At 31.0% G+C, this 23,029-nt stretch overlaps 4 protein-coding genes across 9 annotated transcripts; 3 read left to right on the top strand and 1 right to left on the bottom strand.

The window, feature by feature from the left end:
* On the top strand, nucleotides 1-2,667 carry LOC126849015 (uncharacterized). The gene is made up of 4 exons (XM_050590471.1): nucleotides 1-158; nucleotides 633-698; nucleotides 1,584-1,760; nucleotides 1,956-2,667. The coding sequence occupies exons 1-4, from the start codon at nucleotides 68-70 to the stop codon at nucleotides 2,048-2,050; spliced, it is 429 nt and encodes a 142-aa protein (XP_050446428.1). The 5' UTR covers nucleotides 1-67; the 3' UTR covers nucleotides 2,051-2,667.
* Nucleotides 2,668-2,789: 122 nt separating this feature from the next.
* LOC126849004 (receptor-binding cancer antigen expressed on SiSo cells) lies at nucleotides 2,790-5,069 on the top strand. The gene is made up of 4 exons (XM_050590456.1): nucleotides 2,790-3,189; nucleotides 3,504-3,656; nucleotides 3,729-3,845; nucleotides 4,108-5,069. The coding sequence occupies exons 1-4, from the start codon at nucleotides 3,025-3,027 to the stop codon at nucleotides 4,291-4,293; spliced, it is 621 nt and encodes a 206-aa protein (XP_050446413.1). The 5' UTR covers nucleotides 2,790-3,024; the 3' UTR covers nucleotides 4,294-5,069.
* A 359-nt stretch (nucleotides 5,070-5,428) lies between these two features.
* On the top strand, nucleotides 5,429-23,012 carry LOC126848959 (protein dopey-1 homolog). 6 transcript variants are annotated; one of them, XM_050590367.1, is made up of 27 exons: nucleotides 5,430-6,357; nucleotides 6,580-6,803; nucleotides 6,942-7,219; nucleotides 7,309-7,474; nucleotides 7,625-7,814; nucleotides 7,915-8,090; nucleotides 8,217-8,483; nucleotides 8,573-8,877; nucleotides 9,064-10,139; nucleotides 10,236-10,498; nucleotides 10,579-11,713; nucleotides 11,825-12,247; nucleotides 12,411-12,721; nucleotides 12,876-13,077; nucleotides 13,449-13,844; nucleotides 13,941-14,077; nucleotides 14,156-14,312; nucleotides 14,427-14,798; nucleotides 14,912-15,050; nucleotides 15,315-15,486; nucleotides 15,575-15,786; nucleotides 15,878-16,030; nucleotides 16,616-16,811; nucleotides 17,386-17,397; nucleotides 17,786-17,953; nucleotides 18,038-18,149; nucleotides 20,420-23,010. In XM_050590367.1, exons 2-27 carry the CDS (start codon nucleotides 6,748-6,750, stop codon nucleotides 20,627-20,629), a joined length of 7,284 nt encoding a protein of 2,427 aa, XP_050446324.1. In that variant the 5' UTR covers nucleotides 5,430-6,357; nucleotides 6,580-6,747; the 3' UTR covers nucleotides 20,630-23,010. The 6 variants fall into 6 exon arrangements, with proteins under 6 accessions (XP_050446323.1, XP_050446320.1, XP_050446324.1 ...); XM_050590366.1 differs by having other exon boundaries at nucleotides 5,429-6,357; nucleotides 8,573-10,139; nucleotides 14,912-15,026; nucleotides 20,420-23,012; XM_050590363.1 differs by having other exon boundaries at nucleotides 5,429-6,357; nucleotides 8,573-10,139; nucleotides 10,579-11,717; nucleotides 11,829-12,247; nucleotides 20,420-23,011.
* LOC126849006 (uncharacterized) lies at nucleotides 18,312-19,972 on the bottom strand. The gene is made up of 2 exons (XM_050590459.1): nucleotides 19,583-19,972; nucleotides 18,312-18,861 (listed from the first exon to the last, which is right to left on the bottom strand). The coding sequence occupies exons 1-2, from the start codon at nucleotides 19,641-19,643 to the stop codon at nucleotides 18,320-18,322; spliced, it is 603 nt and encodes a 200-aa protein (XP_050446416.1). The 5' UTR covers nucleotides 19,644-19,972; the 3' UTR covers nucleotides 18,312-18,319.
* Nucleotides 23,013-23,029: the final 17 nt, after the last annotated feature.

Below are 23,029 nucleotides of genomic sequence, written 5' to 3'. Positions count from 1 at the left end.
TCGCATTAGCCTTTCGTTCTTACTTGTTCAATGTCAAAGTAGAGGTGGAAAGCTGGTTTAAAAGCCGATGCTGTTATCGCTCTGCTTTAGAAGTTTCACCGAAGTCGTGAGGCACAGAGTTTTAATCAAGTATTCCAGAACAGCTCATAAAATGAACCGTAAGTATTTAAACATTTCGTAACCTTGAAAGTTAATCGACATTAATTACGCACTTCTCTGCAGCATAAATTTAATACGGAACTTGTATATGCATGATATTATTAGCATATATCTTAATTGTGACAAAGACTATATAAAGATCCATTGAAATTTATTCCGCGCTATTTGCATTATAAAAAAATATCAGATTCATTTTTTATGATTTTATAGTTTTATGATTTTGCTATTATATGTATATGCAGTTGTTTTGCTATTATATGTAAATTGTTTTACTATTATTATAAGTATGCAGTTGCGCATAATACAACACATAAATAATTATACGTATTACATAATTATATTATATATATAATTAATTATGTGCATTGTTAATAATTTATAAATTTTTTTCTAAATACATATTATCAAAAATAGAAATTAATAAAAAATTTATATCATACTTATTTATACAATGTAATATTTGTACTTTGCAGGAAGTTTATTACTCTGGACTGTGGTGTTGATGCTATTAATTACCGGCACATTTGCTCAGTTGTTTCGTAAGTGAACATTATTAATTATGCGCGAGAATAGTAAATAGAAATATGTACATAATGTGCGCGAAATTTTGCATATTTTTCACATATAAATCTAGAAAAACTCGTTTTGTTCTAAACATTACGTTTCTGCTTTCTTGTTTTATACAAAATGTTCTTAAGATTTGATAAAAATAAATATAAAATGTTATTTGTTATGAAATTTGAAATTTGTTTTCAGTAAATAGAAAATTTCAAGATGTCAATTTTTTCATGTTTTTAAAATTCTCCTCAACTTTAATAAAAATTTACAGAAAAATCATTTTTGTCATTATTTATCACAATTTTTTTATATTTTAATAACTCGAATAAAAATTCTATTAAAGTAGTATGCATTTTAAATTAGAAATAAATAATTCTTTATTCTTATTTTTCTTGAAATTCAATTTTGCAAAAAAATTCTATTAGTATCTCAAACTATTTGGAAAAAATTAACTTCAATTTCTGAGAGAAAATCTTATTTCTATTTATTTTCAATTCTGAGATATTCCATATAAATATATGAATTAAAAACGAATTATATAACTTAAATAAAATATATATTCATTATGACATTTTTCTGCGAATCAAAATAAAGAAAATGAAACATTGCAATGCAGAAATTTTAATGGACATTTAAGCAACGTAATATTCAATTATAGTATTTTTGCATTAGCGTTCACGATGCGTCAGCAATGAATATGATTGCATGCGCATATACATATTGAAGCAATAACAAACGAATAAATATTCTATAACTGTAGATTTTTTTGAATTTATAAAATATCTTATCAAAGTGCTAATTAAAAAGAATAAATTGTGGAAATACCCTTGATATTTTATCTATATTACGTCGCTATCATTCTATAGATAGAAGCGGCAACTGTCCACTGAGAAATACAGTGACCAATTGCACCCCCAGATGCATGAGTGACGAACAATGTCCCTTCAATCAAAAATGCTGTCCGAATAAATGCAGTTCCACGTCGTGTGCCCAATCGAGTGCTATAAACACTGGTAGTGATGGCGGTTACAAGGGTTCGAGCAGTATGTATAAGAATTATAATATTCTCTTTTCTCGCAATTTATTATATGTATATGAATTTAAATATATGGAAAAAAAAATATATATATATACATATATAAATAATGTATACATTCTTCATCAAAATGTATATTTAGATATCTTATTTAAATTTAGAACTTACTGCGCAAATGACTGCTACCGTGCTTTTTTTGCAGATCAAGCCGTTTACTGTAATGGAGTGAAATGCGCCGCGTATGAAAAATGCCAATACGACCGCAACGCCAAACGAGAGAAATGCACCCGCGCTTAACACACAAATACACATAAAAATAAGTATGATGTATGGTATATGGTATATCTTATGCTTATATCAATTATGGTCTATCTTTCTATGGTCTATATTTTCTCTTTATCTTAATTTGTTATCTCTTACTCCGATTCAAATTTCTTGACAATTTTTATTAAAAAACATTTTTTTGAAGTTAATTTACATGCCGAATCAGAAAAAAACTGTAAATGCGTTGTAAGATGCGCTTAATGTAATAAGCAATAGCAGTGTGTCATCCACGCACAAGAAATGAAAATTAAACCCCGACCAGATAATGAAAATGATTATTTCTCGTGATTTACTTTCTCAATCTTTGATACATAAGCTGCTTGTATTGAAATAAATGCTGAAAAATGACAGAAATGAAGAATCAAAGTTACGTTAATGTCAGCACGTTTCATATAGAGAATACATTTTACCTACCGCATTACATTATATATCTTTATACATAACAATGAATATATACATATTTAATCAAGTCAATTATACAATGATTCGAAAGGAAATCAACTCTTATTGATATAAAAAATATCAAAATATTTCAATTCATACCTGTACTTGTGTATCAATTTAGCAATAAAACTGAGTAAGGATGTTAACATGGTCCGTTATTCGGGCAAAATGGACTAAATACCTTCCCGTTCAAACGATATCGCAACAACAATCGAATTACATCGATAATCGAAGTTATATTCAAGTCGATTCGGGCGATATCTGTCGTCTGACAGCGTAACCAAAGAAAAAAAATATATAGGTTATGTATCGTCTAAAGGAGTCTCCGAATTTTTACTAATTTATTGAGAGATCAAATCTTGCATGAAAAAAAACGCGAGACGATGTGAACACTCGATCGTGTCGATTCGATACGCAAAATGGATCGCCGATGTCGCACCCGATAACCGGCATAAATATCTGTCTTCGAGGAGAGGTTAATATTAGCCGACTACTTATAAAAAATGGCTGTGGAGTTTTTGATAAATCGACTCAAGGCTCTGCTCGTACTGCTTTTCGGGATATTTAAGCGTGCAATGTGCTGTCTTCGACGTCGAAGAAGATCATCCTGCGATTGCGAGCCTTTGTCCACGATCGGTGTGATACCAAATGTCTTGACTAACTCAACGGTATGCTTAACAATTATTATATTTATTTAGAAATATTTATATTAATATTTATTTATCAATTAGTATTATATTAATTAACATTATCAACTATAAATATACAAATGTTGCAAGAATCTATTTCTTTGTGCAGTTATGTAAATATATTTTCAATGTGACATTTATACTATCTTAGGGCTTAAAAGTATTATGACATATACTTTAATATGTTAAAATAAATTTTTATAAAGTTATCATTGGATATTAAACTTTGTAAATTATACTAAAAATAAGGAAGTATATCTTATATATATTCAAGCTTTAATATAATATTTAAGGAATTAGAACAATGGGATAAATGGGAGGAGAATCCAGTTGTTGTTATACCAGATAAGCCAGTTAACACTGTACAAGCAAAGATAGAGCAGTATCGACAACAAGTAGTTAAACCTCCTGAAACACCAACTGAAGAACGGCTTAACTTTTTTGAAGTAATTTTAAAACTAGTTTTAAAGTGCTATGATCTTAATAAATTGTATACTTTATCTTTGAATATTACATAGGACATGACTCCAAGAATCACTAGACAGACAAAAGTTCTAATAAAGGATAAACATGGAAATATGGATAGCTCGTCTCCCAATGTTACAAAATTCATAGCTATGGATCCAGTCCCAACTGTAAGTTCCATGGATGTAGGAAATATTTGGACGGAGCGTATTGCAGCGCGATTGAAGAAAAAGGAAAGGGGATTGAAAGTTCTAATGTAACAGATATGAACAACCAAAATAGCCACATCGATATTTCCTCTTACTCCTCAGTCTTTATACTCCATGCCCATAAAAATGTACTTTATGCTCTGTCCAGATATTTCTTACATTTATGATAAGTTCATGTTTAAAAACAATCTTGTAACATGCTAAGCTTACATTGTGAATGTAGAATGAATTGGAAGAATGGGAAGAAAATACTGCTGCTTGGGAAGTAGATACTATGGAAGAACTCAATGACTCTACCAAAGCATTGCGAGAGCAAAGAAGGAGAGAAAGAGAGCAAAGGTTAATAGAGCAGCAGCAAAAAAGACTTACTGCAAAGGCACAACCCTTGGGTGCAAAATTGTGTTCTTGATGCAGAATCATAAAAATGTGCGATATAATATCAAAATACACAATAATATACAATAATATACTAATTAATACATACTGGATATTTTTAACATAGAAATTAACTCATTTGTATTAACTCTCTACCGCTCAATATCTATTGAGTCTCATATCAATTTTGCTAGTGTTTCATTTGTTTTGTTATCTTTCTTAACCAGTAATGTTAAAATTACAATATAAAAATTTATATTTTTTGTATTTTAAAAATATAGATATTTATTTCAACTATATTTGTCAAACTTTTTCAAATCCTGAAAAACTAAATAAAGCAATAGAGAGTTAATTTATGAGTACATTTATTTTAAATAGAATGATGAGAGAAACTTAATGTGTGCATTAAAGTAAATAAAATAATTAAGTAATTAATTTTTTGTAAATCTTTCTCAATATTTAAATATTTGTCAGTTTCTCTTAATTATTAAATATTTCCCATTAATAATATGATAATATGTAAACAAATATTGCCAATATGTCTATTTCTTCTAAAAATGATAATATTTGTAAACATTCCATATGAATTTTGTACAATGTTAGGTGGGACGTATTTAAGCTTTTGCGTAAGTAGAATAACTATTTTATAAGTTTATAATAAGTCAATGTATTAACTACAAGTGGAATTTATCTTGTCACAAATGTGTTTGTAATTTTGACAAGTCTGTAATTTTGGTGCTCGCAGATTGAAAGATAATTTTGTGAAAAAGAAAAATGTTAATATAATATATTCCATAATTTATTAGTTTTCTTCACGTCTTTTTATTTGTTCACAATTATCAAGAGAAAATAATAATAATGGTAGATTTTATATAGTGTATATAGTAACTACATTGAAATGAGTGCAATGAAATATGAAGTAAAATAAATTAAATTATTTTTTAAAAATACGAACTACAATATTTTGTATCAATATTTTTTCTGTCCTAATTTATTTTGTGTTGTATGGAGAATAGATAGAACTTGGTTTTGTAAAAGAATATCGAATGATTGTAATTTCATTAAAATACACAATTATAATATATATAATGTAATATATTCCATATAATTTATTAGAGTTTTTCTTCATATTTTTTTATTTGTGTACAATTATCAAAAGAAAATGATAATGTGATGCTGGATTTTACAAATTTTATATTAAAAAATACAATTATATTTGTTTTAAAAATAATTAAACTTTAGATATATAACTATTCAAAATATACATATATTCCTGTATCGAATCTAAAGAATGTGTTTGCGAGTGCTCGCTCGATTGCACAATTTATTAAATTTCCCGAATGCAGCCATTATTAATATGCACGTGCGCGATGACACACGCATGATGCACACACAACACGCAGTGCGCGTAAAGTTTTATGTCGCCATCGCAATCGTCCGAGAATTCATATTATCGAGCGGGTAAAAAAGGAAATATTAACGAAAAGAGAAAAATTTCATGGTTCACTGCTTGATCGCGTCGAAATTTATTCCTATCGAAGATATAGTAGACATATTATTGTGACGATCAGTTGTGCGTGTGTATGTGACAAGCGTGGATCCACGTATTCCGAATGCTGTGTGCCTTTTTAATTGACAAACATGCGTCGATGCTGCGATCATCTTTGGCATCTCCATCGATGGCATATATACGAAATGTCAATATTTAGAGGTAAGCAGTTTATCGTGCAAGCAAGTATTTAGTGTCCCATCAGTTTCGAAAATCAGACCACGATCGAAAGCGCGCCTCGCGTCAAACGACTCTCTTGTTGGAGACAGCTGGAGGTCAGCTGGGGTACCGTTCTCTCAATCGGCTACGTGTCAAAAGTCAAGAGTTCTCTTGTGGAGACTTCTTGATATAGGAATTACAGTTTTGAATGAAGATTAAATTAGAAGCATATAAACGGTAAATTACTATTAAATATTCCGAAAGAGAAGCGAGACTCTGTGTCGTGACGAGATAACCAAGCTGATAACGACCCGATAGATTGGTTGTGTAAACACGATGAACAGTCGCGATGAAACGCGATTTGATATTTCATAGACGGTTATTCATTCGGTGAGGAAAAATATAATTATCGTTCTTTTCGAATTCGCAAAAAATATCTTTGGTTTTTTAAATACTGAATTGGTTTTAGAAATACTGAATAATTAGATTGATGCTATGTAAGATATTAGATAAAAATATATACGCAATTGTGAGGAATAAATATGTATATATATATATATATATATATGTAGCTCATAGAATTCCCGTAATAATAAAAGGTATAAATTCTAGGTATTGAGGTGTCTTCTTATCTAAATACAATGTGTTGTATGATAAGATTTGTGGTATAAGCAAAAAGAATTTTGCAGTGATTCACTGTAAAAATTATAATTGGAATCATGTAAAGTGATAATATTACATAGCTTACTTAGTCGTAAAGTATATTATAAAAAAACAGCAATGGGTTCCATTGCTTTAGAGGAGTACGAGTTAATGAAGGACTCGAAATATCGAGTGTAAGTAAAATATAATAATAAACATAAATTTTCTACAAACTTTAACGATTATATAATTTTTATGTATTACAAAAACTACTAATAGTTCTATAGCTTTAATTGAAAAGTTTATTGTAAAATATTGTATTTATTATATAGCTATGTGAATGCTGTTGATAAAGCTCTAAAAAGCTTTGAATATACGAGCGAATGGGCAGATCTAATTTCTGCATTAGGAAAGCTTAACAAGGTGCTGCTAAGTCATATGAAGTTTCCTGTTATTCCAAGGAGAATTAAAATATCAAAGAGATTAGCCCAATGCATGCATCCAGCACTACCATCTGGTGTTCATTTGAAAGCTTTAGAAACGTATGACATTATTTTTAAGTGTATGGGCACTAATAGACTCAGCCATGAGCTATTTATATATAGTGCAGGTACATATGTATATATGTTGAGTAAAAGAAAAGGAAATAATCACGTAAATAACTTCAATGCATTTTATATCTATTTATCCTTTTAATAGGACTGTTTCCATTATTGGGTCATGCTGCTATGAATGTCAGACCGTCATTATTAACAGTATATGAAACACACTTTGTGCCACTTGGCGAAAGATTGAGACCAGGATTAAGCGGTTTTTTAAGCGGTGTTCTTTTAGGTTTAGAAGATGGATCTGATCATTTTGACAGGTTATTATGTTATTGATATTTTGTATGTGAGACTATTAAACATTTTTTTGATATATTAATTTGAATATAGTATTTGTGAATTATATATAAATGATACACACTGTAAAAATATTTATGTGTATATATTATGTGTATATATTATTTTATCAGAACAAATTCCTTATTGGAGAAAGTATGCGATGGTGTAGGTGCAGAACATTTTTATGCATGTCTCTGGGATTGTTTAGCTTCAAATTCGGGCATTCGCTTGCCTGCTATATCATTTGTGCTCGCGCACTTCAACAAGAAATTAACAATGGAAGAGCAAAGATATATTATGGGTACTAATACTAAAATTATGGTAAGAAAAAAATGTTTATATTTTGAATATTTTGAATATAGACATATTTTTTAAACACTAGATTAATCTTTTAACATTCTGACTTAAATAAATAAATTAGGTATCAGCCTTATGCGCAGGAGTACAAGACACTTCGGTGCTAGTACAAAGAAGTGCACTGGATTTTCTATTAATAGGTTTTCCTATACATAACAGTCAATTGACACATCAAGATATGATATTATTAATCAAAGCTGCTTTAGTTACTATATTACGAAGAGACATGAGCTTAAACAGGTAAAAAAAAATACAATATGTATATACTTGATACTTTCTTCTTAAAAAAAATGTCTTTTATGCATTACTTATATATATATATATATATATATATATATTTACCTATATATATTTTCTATTGTGTAGACGTTTGTTTGCTTGGTTATTGGGCACTGAAGTAAGTACATCAATTTTAAAGAAGAACCACATAACTGTGGACACCAAGGAGCATTCTATAACATATTTTGACATATATTCCAAAAAAATGTTAGTTGAAGCAATAAAATATTTGCTTAAAGAAGTATGCGAAGAAAATTCACAGGATTTAAAGCCATATAGAATACTTATCTCATTACTTGATAAGGTGGATATTGGACCAGTAATTTTGGATGATATTCTGTTTGAAGTGTTTAGGTAAATATAACTTTATAAGTTTATATAAAAAAATAATTGCTACTAATTGTTTTTCTAAAAATATTTTCTATCTATGCATTGTATCATAGGACATTTTATAATGCCTGTAAACAATCTGCACTGAATCATATATCAAAAACAAGTGAAGTAGTAAAATCTGCAAATTTATTATTTTCAACTTTGGAACCATCATATATCTGGATACATTGTGGACATTTATTCGAAAAGGCCTGCAATAGAAGAGCAAAGACACAAGTTACCATAGAAGATGTTACTGTAAAAACGGTCGGTAGTGGAATGCCAAATTTAGTGGAAGTATGCATACTAACAGAATTTTTACTCGAGACTGTATCATTGGACGCATTCATAGACACTCCGTCTGAGCATCTTCCTGGTTTGTTTTATGAAATAATTAGCAAGCTTTTATATCACATTAATATTTTGTCTTCAATGGAGATCTCAAAAAGTCTTAAATTGTGCGCCAAGATTTTGTCGAAAGTACAACCGACTGTGGTAACGACTCATGCAGACAAGTATGAAATAGATAGTAAAATGGATGCTTCTCTGAATAATATTACAGTTCCTAGCGATAATTCGCTAACGGCGATTCCTTTGGAAAAAAGTCAGTCGGATAGTAAATTGAATAAGGCCGATATATCCGGTACCTCTTTTGCGGAGAAAAGTCCGAGTACGAGAAGAAGAGCTAATTCCGGTGGCGCTGCTAAGAGAAATGAGAAAAAGTCGAAGAAAAAGGGGAGTAAAAGTACTTCCAAGTTAACCGATACATATACTATACAAGCCGATGGTACCAACATATCGGTCGTAGTGAACGAAGACATAAAATCTTTACCTAGGAATAAAAGCATGGACGATATTAAAACGAGCTGCATCGAAACCGATGCAATAAGCTCTTCTTCGAATAATAAACTGTCTACCACATCAAAACACTTGACAAATGTCAGTCCATTGGGATCAACGGGATCCTTATATAGGGGACCATCTCCGGCATTTCAGGCACAGCACTCCATGTTAGAAAAGTGCCTCCGTCAATATGAAATATTTTATGTCAAATTAATTAGTAATCGAATACTTAGCAAAGAAAGAACAGTGCAAGATATGTTTAATCACTTGGTGATCTCTTGCCCGAGAAAGAGTTTCGACGAGAGAATGCATTGCTTGGAACTTCTGCTGAATTCCAGATTAAATATGGAGGACTCTGGATTCTTTAGTCAAGATGTGTCTGTAACAGAGGATACCAAGTGTCTGGATATTTTTCACTTGTCTCTTGATATCGTAGCGCATTCGGAATGGAACGAGACCATGAAAATAGCGTCTAGCTTATTCGTGGAATTATCCACATTTCCAAAATACTTCTTACCCGGCGACGATGTACTCGTGGAGGAAGAACCCAAGTTCGAGCACGTTCTTCCGGATTGGTTGAAAGTCCTAATAGTCTGTTCCTGCTGGTTACAGAAGCAACCGGCATTACAATTAACGAGCATCGCTACATTATTGGACTTGGTAGCATTATTGAAAGCACATAATGACATCGAGATACATTCGAAAAGTGGAGAAGGTATAACGACAGTGATTATGGTGCCGTTGTTGAAACAACGGCACATTACCTACTTGATGCAATACACTAATGTATTTCAGGTATGTAATATCCTCCTTGTAATATTTTTTTACGTTTGATGTGTAATTAGCGAAAACAAAATGTTGAAAAAAATAATCGTTTAACATATATAAAAGGTATTGGCACATTCCTTGTGGAATCATTTGGGCGAGCTTCCCGCTCATAAATTTAGGATGCGTTGCGTAGAGCTGTTGCACGAATTGCATCACGCTTTATACAATTCCTGCGACGCAGTCGAAGACTTAATAGGATCTGCTCTCACTTCCGAGAATCCTGAAAAAAAGATCGAAGCATTCAGTAGATTTGCTACTTTATGGCATTTAGGACGAGAAATCGAAACGAATCCACGGCTACGCGGTTGTCTCAGAATTTTCGACCAGTAAGTAAGAAAATTGTGATTTATTTAGTTAATTAATATTACGAATTATATGAAATAGCTCGTTCTTGTTCTTTGTCTAGATCCTTATTAAAAATGTTGGACAATCTTCAACTTGCAGACAATTCGCCGTTAAAACTATTAGCTCAATCATGGCTACTACATTCCTTGATGCGCGGCGATATATCGCGTGTAATAGATCCCTTACTGACAATACTTTTAGATCCATCCACATGTCGTATGAGCGTTCTCCACGTGAGTATACAACACAGTAATACCGTCCTAACGAAGAACGATCCGGTGGAGGAAAAATCAGAGGTTCAAGATGACACAGAAGGTGCTGCGAAAATTTATGCAATTAGTTCTGTCGACGGCAATGTGATATATCATGTGAGCGATAACGTGGACGAGGATAAAAAATGGAAGAAAGGCAAGAAAAAAAAACAGACGATAAATCCCGTGAAAATAAAACGAATCTTTGCCGTGACGACATTGGCGACTGGTGATAATTGCAATCACTATGTCACGGAAAGAAATCAATTTATGAAAGAACTCGAAGTGCCGCCTAGCATATCTGGCAATCGAAAGATTTCCGTGTTTGTGAATCCTCTCTCAATCAATTGTAATGAAAACTCTAACGATTCCTTGACAGAAGACGATTCGCTGCCCAGTATACGCAAGGTAAACTTGACAACAGAATTACTTAAGAATGCCACTCGTTTCAAGAAGATTGATTTCGATAAAGGTTCCACTGCCAGTTTAGACGAGAGTCTTTTCGAATCGGCAAATTCTAGTTTGAAGGTGAAGGATAAGAGTAGTTTCAAAAAACTAAACGATGACGTCGACTCATCTCTAGATTCTATAACAAATAGCTTGGATTCGAGCAGTCCCGAAGTAACTAATAAACAATCTAAACAGAAAAAAGAACCCGTCGTGATGCCGGGCAGTTCCAGAGAAATAGCGGGCACTCTCATAAAAGGCAGATATTACAGTACGAATGAATTTAACATGAATTATGATCATGAAATCGGCAGTTTCGAAGCGAGCGCGGAGGTGCCCAGTTGGACGATGGACGATGATGACGGCGATCTGGATGTCAGCACTACCGCGGAAGAATACTTTAGCAATTCTAGCAGCGCCAGTATAGTTGAAGAGATTCTGAATGAGGTGCTCGATCGTGCGATGCAATTATGCGATGTCGCCGAACCGCCGAAAAATGCAAGTATCTCTTATACAATGTTGTTATTTATCTTGCATCAGAATTGCAATCAATTGATTTGACAAGTATAAAAATTACAATATTTTTTCAACGAGATTTTCTACTTGCAGGAAGAAGCTCCGCAGCATTCCGCAAAAACTAATCGAAATGTTGGTCTGGGTGTTCATAATCTTCATTCCCATATGTTACTCTATTGTGGAGTATACGATTCGGTCAGAACCCTTTACGTTTTACGCACGCTCAGAAACGAACTTTTGACAAATACGCGAATGTTTCTGTGTTGCGCGGCAACAACCGGTGCGGCAAATGCGACGAAGAATACAGTGCTATTAAATCTATTGGCTAGGCATCGGAAAAGTGTTTTTGGCAGAAACTTTCACGGTGATATAGCTAACACGGAATTTATAGCAGCTTATAGGAGTAGTATGTATCTCGAAGTCCTAATAAGCGTGTGTCTGTATTTTGCAAGAAGTTATTATCCAAATCTGGGACAGATGAGGCTTACATATGACGAAATTTCCGGTAACCGTCAAGTACGTATGTTTTATTTTTAAAATTATTTTTTATCTTTTTAAAAATTAATTATCTATAAAGGGATAATTGCAATTTTAAATATTTTATTAGACCTATTAATTCTTTCACCTTTTTAAGTGGATATTGTTTTAACATTGACAAAAGTTATTATTTTTTACACAGGTACAACTTGCAAGTGCAGAATTATTGACGCTAATATTTTCGGAGTTAATCCCAATTGTTCGCGATTCTGGGAAAGGTTTCAGTTGCTATATAGTCGACCTGCTGACTAAATGTAAAGTACAAAAAGTTGCTCTACACTGTCTCGTATCTAGTGTTATGAGTATGAAGAACGCTCATAAAGAAAATGAAGATGTTTTCACATTTACTGAAGAAATTGTATTATTTAACGATCCGATTATCGATAATGATATTAACAAATGTAAATATAGAGCGAGCGATCATACAGAAGCTTTCCAGATACAACTATTACGGTAAATATATGCAACAGATTTACAATAGGAATATTTTATACGGCTAATCTATTGTGATTGTGATGAAATTATCCAAAAATTTTAGTATTAAAATTATATTCAATTACGCTCATGTAATTTAATTTATATAACAATTACTTTATTACTTTTTAAGATTACTATTAGCGTTAATTATGTTGGAGCATCAGTGTAGTAGTCAGAAAGGAGAAGAGATTAATCCAACGACATCATCTATTCCAAGTTCACCGACACGGACTCTACCGAATTTAATCGGGAACAGTTTAAAATATGTTTCTGGGGCAGCGATACCGCAGCAACCAATGTTTCTTGCTAGTATCCTTAGTGCACTGCAACTCGTATGTAATTTGTTTGCGTGTCGATATATTTTACTATCAGATTGATCCTACACTTCTCTATACTTTTGCAAAATTTTTAAATGAATTTGGATACAATATATTATGTGCATATATATATATATATATTTTAATTTCAAAATATATATATTATATGAGATGTTCCATTAGTATCATACAAAAATTTATTAAATAATTTTTTAGTTGTTCAATTCTTTACAATTTATTTATTTTATTCACATCAGAATTCATCACAACAAATTATAGAAATACTAAATATATATATATGTATAAGTTATGGATTGATTTGATTATTAAACGGAGAATTAATTATTGATAAATAAATGATTTATGCATTCAATGAAATTTTGTAGAATCATATGAGGCATCTTCATCAACATTGGACAACTCTTGTTACATCTAGTCTCCCTTTTATGGGATCATCTTTAACGTCTGTTGTAACATCAGTTATTCATCAATTATGCAGTAATATTGAACATTTAGCGTCGTATTATATCAATGAAGAACCCGCGTCAAAGTTACAAGATATAAGCACGGTAGAATGCTGTTTGCCTGCGGATTACACAGTGACACATCTCGAGGCTTTGACATACTTGCTGCATTATTGCCTATTAGATACTTCTCAACAAATTGGATTCTCATTTAATCAGCCGCTAAGTGGTACAATACAAACGGGAATTCCTGGTGCTAATCCCGGACAAATTTTCAACAATCTTATACACGTTTTTATGCCAAGTCCACTTTCTCCGGTTAGTTGGATAAAATATATTCTCCTGCAAACTTTAATAGAAATGATTAATTTTAGTTGATCTTCAAAGTTATAGAAGTTTTTGTATTTTTCATAGGATCTATCCACAACAAAGGATAAAACAGGCGCAACTGAACTACAACAACATGCTAGAAGAACAGCATTAAGTCATTTACCGAGAATAATAGCATCCTTATCTGCTTTGTGGCAAGCAGTTCTAGCAACAAAAGACAAGTATGTTTCTTATTATATTCTCTAATCAAGAAAAAAGTTTAAATTACATAATGTACTCTTTTTAACAACAATGTGTAGCGAACAAGCCAGTTGCGTGGTGGGCAGTCCAAGAATTGTCAAATATCAATTGTTAGAACTCTTATCCCCAATCTCTTTCCATCATGGAGCCAACTTTCTAGCTGCAGTCGCGGTTGCTTGGCACGAAAGGCGTCAACCGTCCGCCGCTTCTAAGAAGGTAATCAACATTACCAATATAATTAAAGACAAAAGATAATGAAATTAGAAAAACTTATAACATTATTAATCTCAAAGATAATATTTTATTTGGTAAAAATGTTTTTTGATGCAGATACTTCCAGAAGCCTGTCCCAATCAACAAGTGATGGTTCATTTAGTTAGCGCTATTCGCGTTATGCCGATTGATACTTTGGTACACACTGTGCATCAGGTAGTGAAAACACCACCGCCAATACACGGGATCAAACAGGATTTCTCACTAGAAGTCTCAGTACTGGAATTACTTTATATATATATGCAGAGTAACACGTCGCAATCGCTTATCGAGTCTTGGGCGTCCTTGCTGAGTTTATTGAAAGATGGTTTATCGCTAACAGCACCTGCTCAATTTCTTTTGCTGGCTATACTAAACGAATATGTACAAAAGTGTCCGCCTATGCAAGAGAAGAAAGATATCAAAGATTTGCAAGATGTATCAGCAAAGGTGATCTTGTGTTGTTATGCCTTGTACAATTAATAATACAATGATATTAATGTAATATTATAATATTTTACAATATTACATAATAAATAAATTTACTTATAAATGTGTTTCAGTTTATAGAATCATGTTCGCAAATAGCTGGCGCGTGTCTAGAACAAACAACGTGGCTAAGAAGAAATTTGGCTGTTCGAGAAGATGTGTTCGAAGTAGTTGAAGGTTCTTCGGAAGGTAAAGAGGGAAAAAATGGTGCTGGTGCGTAAAATGTGCATTTTATTTTGTAGAGATTCCATAATTAATTAAAGAATTTCTAAAGCATAACGCACAGCTAATAGAATTGACTGTGCGTTAAATTCTATTTGCCTATTAAATTTGCTGTTAAATTTCACTTATAATATCGCATATTTTGCTATCGTTTTTATTTTTTTTCCTTGTTTTTTTATGCTTTTTTATGCTGTAACAATTGCAAATAATTTCTAAATTTTTAATAGTATATTCAATGTGAACTTTATCTTGCAGTAACACCTGGAACCCCACCTAATGCAGCATATAGTGTTCAAGCGCAAGCAGTATTAGCGGAAATACTTGCGCCTTTGTTGGATGTCAGTTATGGTTCGCAAGAAAAAGAGCGCGTGGTAACATTGCTAACAAACCTCATGTATAATGTTACACCTTATCTGAAAAATCACACGTGAGTTTAAAAATTGACTGTGAATACAAAACTTTTGTATAAATTTAAGATTTATAAGAAAAAATATTTTATTTAATTAATTTTACAGTATAAAGAATATTGCCTCATTCACTGCATGTTCTCAATTATTGGCTTCTTTGTCGGGTTATCAATACACGAGGAAAGCATGGCGAAAAGACGTTTTAGATTTGTTACTCGATTCAGCCTTTTTCCAAATGACACCATCCTGTCTGCCATACTGGAGAACTATAATAGACAATCTGATGACACATGATAATACTACCTTCAGAGATTTAATGAGTAATGCACACATTTTATCACATTACAATGCGTTTATTTGCTCATAATCAATATAGAAACTAACACATTACACAATTATTTCAACAAAAAGATCGCGTGTCCATGGCTCAAGGCAGCGGAATCAGTATATTCTCTTCAAAGGAACAAGAGTATGAACAGAAAGCGCAACTATTAAAGCGATTGGCGTTTGTCATCCTTTGCAGCGAGATGGATCAGTATCATAAATATATGCCAGAGATACAAGGTGAATATATGAAAAGAGTATTTAAATAAAATATATATAGAATATACATATAATACATATACAGGATGGTGGGCCCAAACGTTCCAACCAGACTTTGAGATTTTATCGGAAATTAAATTTAATTCTGAACAAAAAGTTTTGTATAAACATGAGTCAAAGAATGCTTTCTTAGCGCCTAAAAATCTCTGAAATCACGGTTATTTTATAATCAGCTTTTTAAAAAGTTATTGATAGCTGAAAAAACACTTTTTTATATATTTAAAACTGGATACTTCAAAATCTATAGAACATACTACAATCATTTTGATCTTATTTGAAAGATAATTTAATTCTCTACAACCTTTGTTTTGGTACTTTTTGTTAAAAAAATTTGTAAAAATATATAAAATAATCGTGATTTCAAAAGTTTTTGGGCGCTAACTTTTTAAGGAAGCATTTTTTAATTTATGTTTATAGAAAACTTTGTTCAGAATTAAATTTCCTATCAAATCTCAAAATCTGACCGGAACGTTTAGGCTCACACTATATAATATCATCTTAGTATCATCTAGTTCAACTATTTCTACGTATTGATTGCGCTTTCAGAACGTTTAGCAGATAGTCTACGTCTACCCCAAGTGATCCCATCTATCCAAGCACAAGTATTTCTATGTTTCCGCGTATTACTATTGAGAATGTCACCGCAACACGCGACGTCTTTGTGGCCAGTCATAGTTAGCGAGCTTGTTCAAGTCTTTCTTTATATCGAGCAAGAATTGAGTACGGATAGCGAAGAGTTCAGGTATGCAAATTTTTCCGATCCCTGTGCTTTCTCGCTTATGGGATACTGTTGCTTCATATGTGCATGTCCAGTTACGATACGCGACTGGGATTATTTCCTTTAAAATATCACGGGATTACTACTGTTTTTAATATTTTAAAACTCTGCATTTTATTCTGATTTTCAAAGTATAGTTATAAGCGGCAAAAAGAGTTTTGTAATGAAGATCTTGATGTAGATATATTATTAGTGCATTGACATGATCCGCATGATAATATTCCGAATTGATTTTGAAATCAATATTGTGATTAAACTCGATAATCTAATCTAACATTTCTAAAATATTCGAAATATAAATAATGAATGCTCCATAGAAAAGAAATGCGAGACATAAAAGTGATTTTACTTACGAGATATTAAGAATGTTTAAGTAGTGGAATGTTGGCAAAAATTTGTTTGTATATGTTCCCTCTCCTCCCTTCAATAACATGGATACTATCTAATATCGTACTGTTTTTGGCTCTCTGTTTCGGCATCCTCGCGATTTGGTGGAATTTGTGGTGCCTCCATAACTTGAATGGTGTTGGGACAGCAGTCGTCATAGCAGGTAATTTGATAGTCCAACATATAACATACATATGTCATGCATATGCATACTGTTAATGTTGAATAAAGGCACTCGAGTGTACAGTGGCGTAAGAGGTATTTTTTCAGTATCTAAATATTCGAAGCAAAATGGATGAAAAGCATACTTATCTACTATAGAGAAAGATACTTTGAGAGAGAACTTACTTTACACCACTATTCGAGTGTCAGAGAATATCATATTAATAGCAATCATGTACCTTTTCGTTGATCGAGCTCGCTGTGGGAAAAATCTATATCTGTTTGTTGTACCTTGTCTAAAAGCAATTGTGTATTTTTCGGATTTCATGCTATCATTTGTGAAAGAGTTTAATCTAAATAACACAAAACGCTTGGATTCGTATGCACAGTTCACATATTAAACTGCTTTCGGCCTTGGACTCATCGTGGGCTGTTAACGCTAGCAATGGACTTCAGGCACACGGACACCCTCACTGGTTGCAGCTGCAACTAGCTGCCGCCAAACTGTTAGATCTCGCGTTACTATTGCCCGCACACAGATTACCGCAATTTCAGATGTAAGTAGAGAGGACAAGATGACCGATGATGTACACAATATGTATTTTATTTAAGGAATAATGTATTAATTTGCTGATTTACAGGTATAAATGGGCATTCGTTGGAGACGCAGCGGCAGGATGTATAGATAACAACAATCTATCTTCAGACTTTGTACCGCACATTACAAGAATAGCAAAATTGATGGATAATAAGGTAAATTTTCTCAATTATAATTCTCTTTGTTTGTAATATATAGTAAATTATTCGATACATTTTAATAATAATTATAATTAATTATATACTTTTTGTGTTGTAAAAAAAGTAACTTAACGAAGCTCATTGAAAGATTATCGTAAATAATCGATATATATATATATATATAATTACATTTGATAATTGTAATTGTCTTCCGACGAACATTGCTCGGGTAATAGACATTTTTGTGTTTTCTCGTCGAAAACGTATTCTTCCTTGCATTCGCATCCGCTTTTGCATGGTGTGTAACAATCTACTACGTCTCGCTTCAAACATGTGAATTGACAAAGGCAATGCGTCCAAATCGATTTGTCATCGCATTCATGAAAAGATTTGAAACGTGTATAATCAAATTCATCGTAATCATATCCGGGAATTCGATGTTTAGTGTATCTATAAACTTTCTCGGGCAATTTGTACCAACCAAATTGCTTGTTTTTTAACAAATCCTTCTTCCTAAAGGAATCAACGTTATTCCCAAAAGCAGGGAGATTCGAATCGGGATAATTTGTGTCATGCCAATTTTCCATCATGCCAATATCATCGAAAACCTTTGTGATATAAAAATCTTCTTGAGCAGCGCTGCTGTATTTTTTATCAGAACCTCCCGAATCCGCTGATAAATCTTCGTAGAAATCAAAATCATTATATTCAGAATCGCTCCTGTGTTCTGGAACAAATATAAAATTATTGCAATTAAATTATTGCAATCTTCATTAAGAGAATACGCATATCAGTAAAACTTTATATAAAGTTGTGTTTGAAAATGTTATCATCTCATAGAGTAACATTTAATTTATTATTTAGAATAAAAAAAGCGAATATTTCTTTGGCCTGATAAAATAAAAAAAATATAAGTTTTAATAATATTTTAAAATCAAATAATCAGAAAACCAAAATAAAAGGATTAAATAATACATTTCGGTAAAAGAAAATTGGATTCATTAAATTAATTTGATAGAAAAGGTTATCGTACTACTATTCATGTTTTAATTAATATTCATCAAGTAGCGTCACAATTAACTTTGATTAAAGCCATTTAAAACATTAAAAATATAATAGATGGAGAAAGAGTATTCTTATATTCGTGAATAATATTTATAGATAAATCTATACACAAATTTCTTTTTTTTTAATAGATACAGGTTTTTTTTATTTATTATTAAAAAATTTAATTAAATAATAAAATCGAGATTTGCATTAAGGAAAAATTTAAAAGAGTAATTTTCAAAAGAAATGTTTTTATTAAAAAAACACTCTGTATAACTGAAAGTGCAAACTTCACAGGCAAAAGTAAGAAACGACAAATGAAAAGGAGAAAGAAAGTATCTTACTTGAGTCTATTACTCTCTAACTGTAATATGCCACACATATGTTATTTTAATACTCACGTGCAGTAACAATTATTATAGTGCACAAAACATAACAAAGTAAAACTTGCAACCAAGCCATTATATTGTAGTCGCTTCTGTAACCGTCCACAAACTACTTGGGTACTGTGTGCTAGGATTATATCGCACGAGTACTCTCAATTATTATGACCCTACTCCGTATATCGGTTCCATTTAAGGACATTGCTATTGCAACATTACGCAAAAATTCTATTTAATCGTTTCTGCTGATGTATGTTGAGAGCTTAGATTAAAGAAATTGGAGTTTCGGACAAGCGTAGAAGTTTCGATTATATTACTATTTAATTACTTGTTATGATTAATATTTCAAATTATGTATAAAAATAAAAATTATCGCACGCAAGTATATATTCGGTATGTATATACACATGCATAGTAACTGAAATACTTATTTTGGTACCATGAGAAATCATTGTATACATATATTCGTTTTGCAACTAAGCCAATACAGCTCTCAGTCGCAGCAGATATTGTACGATATTTTCGATGATACAAATACAATTTTCATTTTTTATTTGCATATTATTTAACATTGTTAGTTGTATACAAAATTCTTTACATTTTTTGTTATAATGATAAAATATATAATAACTTTTTACATTCAATAATTATGGATATTTATATAAAATATGGATATTTATATTAAAGTTTAACAATTGCAAAAATAAACCTTTTATTAAAGAAATATCAAATTTTATTAATTAGACTATTCAATAAGGTATTTTTTGTATATTATGTATACAACCGAATTTGAGAATGAATTCTTTTTCACGAAAAAACTCTTCTCGATCTTTCTCACATTCTTTTTTTTTTCAGTTTAAACCTGAAGGACCACCGCCCAAAAGAAATTCAGGGGAGCTTTTACTGACATCAAATAATGTTCGCTCTCTGCAAGATTTGCATCACTTCTTCTCAAGTCTTAGTCGCGCCACGTGCGACACATATGTACCGATAAATAATACACAATTGGAGACTGTAATCGAACAAGACTTTCTTGAAAAAATGCCGACCATGCCAGCGAGATAGTAGGGATGCGTAAAAATACATAAATAATTTATCAATCAGGAAGTATAACAAATATCTATCGTTAAACAAAACTTTATCCTTTGATATATTTATATAAAAAAAAAGAAATATAGATAAGATATTTCGCATCGCATTTAAAAGTATTCTGTCTATACGTAAATACTACATTGTATAAACAATTAGAATGCAGATATCTAGAAAACACGTCGACTGCTCCTAGCTCTTGCTGTTAAAATATAGACACTCGATTAAAATTTGCTTAAAAGGCAAAAGGAGAAAAAAGTTAACCATATTTTGATTAAAACATTAAAGTAATAAATAAGAGTGATGCAATAGGAATGAACTTTAGATATTCTACATGGATAAATTTTAATTGCATGAAAGAAAAGGAAGAAAAATGAAATAAATAATCGACATAAGTATGAAATAATTGACATGTCAAAGATTATTAATTTTTTTGTGCACAAATTAATTGTAGATAAAATAAGAAATTCCTTTTTTAGTTAGAAAGAAAGAGAGAGAGAAAAGGAATCAGGAATGAATCTGAAGCGCGCATATATAATTCATATAATTCATTTTTTGTTACTTGTTTTTATCAGTTAAGCTATTGACTCGTCTCCTCATTCGGTTGTGAATAGCTATCAGCATGTATAATATAGCACGCTGAATTTGCACATTGGCCTGTGCTAGTATAAAATTATATAGAGCGTGTACAGTGTAACATAATATTATACTTACGGAATAAGGTCTTCCCTTATTTTTTGACATACATCTGTTAAATTTTTTTCAATGATTTCTATTTTTTTTTCCTTTTAACTTTGCATATTACTATATTTGATAGAAAAAACTATGTGCGAGTGTATGTCTGTATTTTTAGAAAAAAATACACATGTAGATAAATGGATGATTCTCTACAGATCCTTCAATAGCAACCGCTTTGCTAAAATACAAACAATAAAAGATTAATTATAGGAGATAAAAATTCAATCAATGTCCTATATGCAATATGAAGTTTACAGATTGTAATGTAGATTCGCAGATATTAGATGTAAAAGTTTGTAAACCACAGGCTATGGGCCTGCATTATCAGGACCCACTCGCTTTAATGCATTTCACTATCGAAGACTATCGAGGAAGATTCATCGTGAAATTATTTATGAATTTTCACTCCACCTAAATTAATCTTTTAATATAAAGCTACCCCGCGTTATATATCGTCAAAAACGCTTTGTTTTAATGAATAGACTTTCTAGACAAACTGATAAATTATATACTGCAATATTACTGCATCACTGTCTTATACAGTATGCTTGAGAAAAATAAAACACTATATATTTTTATGACAAACTAATTTAATATGCATTAAAAAGATTTAATACTAAGAATATCTACCCCAATTTATATGATGTAAGCTTCTTTGCACAGATAGGAAATAATCGAAATTGAAGATAATATATAATGAAAAATGTATATTGTTAATTTTGCTCAACAAAAATTTTAAAATTACATCAGACACAATTTGCTAAAACATATATATTATCTTTCATAACTGTAAGTGATCTTATATGTTCTGCTAATGATAATGTTTATTAAAATAAATATTGAAACTAAAGCAATTTTTATTCTCATTTAGTTAATGAAAAATACGTTTGCATATTGGTAGATATTCTTCTCAATAAGTGATTAGTGATTTATAAATCTCACAATAATTATGACTTGATATATATCTATTATATAATGCAACAAGTCACAATGTGTAGAAAAATAAAATTGAAAGCTCTTATATATGGATTTATTTCTTTTAATGATAAAAATTCAATACCTAAAAAAAAATTGTTAAATTAATTAATTTTGTCATTGTGTTTCATGATGTTATTAATCTGAAATTAAATTTAAAATAAATAGTAATTTCTAAAAGCAAAACAATTTTTATCTTTAGCAGTATTATTGAAGTTACTGCTTGGCACTAATAATAATAATAATAATAATAGTATATGGCAGATTTATTTTACTGGTTTGGCAGGAGCTTGTGCAAAATCTATTGGATATGAAAAAATGTTTATATAATTATATTATCTAGTTATATACTTGTACACTATACTATAATTTATTTAAAAAATCGATGATATGATTTTTTAATACATTTAATACACTCTAAATTTTTCTATAAGTTAATCATTTTTTATGTATCGTCTGTAATTTGTGAGTTAGAGTGGTTTATAAATATATCTTTTGTTATAGCTCCACTAAGAAATAGAGAAATTAAAGTTTTGTCATATATGAAAGCATTAGACAAATATGTATACTTATATGTTGAAAAATGTAATTTTATGTAATAAATCTATATTTAACAAATAAGTATAAATTACTGTGAAATATATATATATATATATATAAGTA

The sequence above is a fragment of the Cataglyphis hispanica genome, chromosome 4 (genome assembly GCF_021464435.1).
Source record: "Cataglyphis hispanica isolate Lineage 1 chromosome 4, ULB_Chis1_1.0, whole genome shotgun sequence".
Classification (NCBI taxonomy): domain Eukaryota; kingdom Metazoa; phylum Arthropoda; class Insecta; order Hymenoptera; family Formicidae; genus Cataglyphis; species Cataglyphis hispanica.
The sequence above is the reverse complement of the archived record's forward strand: the minus strand, read 5'-3'. Positions and strand labels throughout refer to the sequence as shown.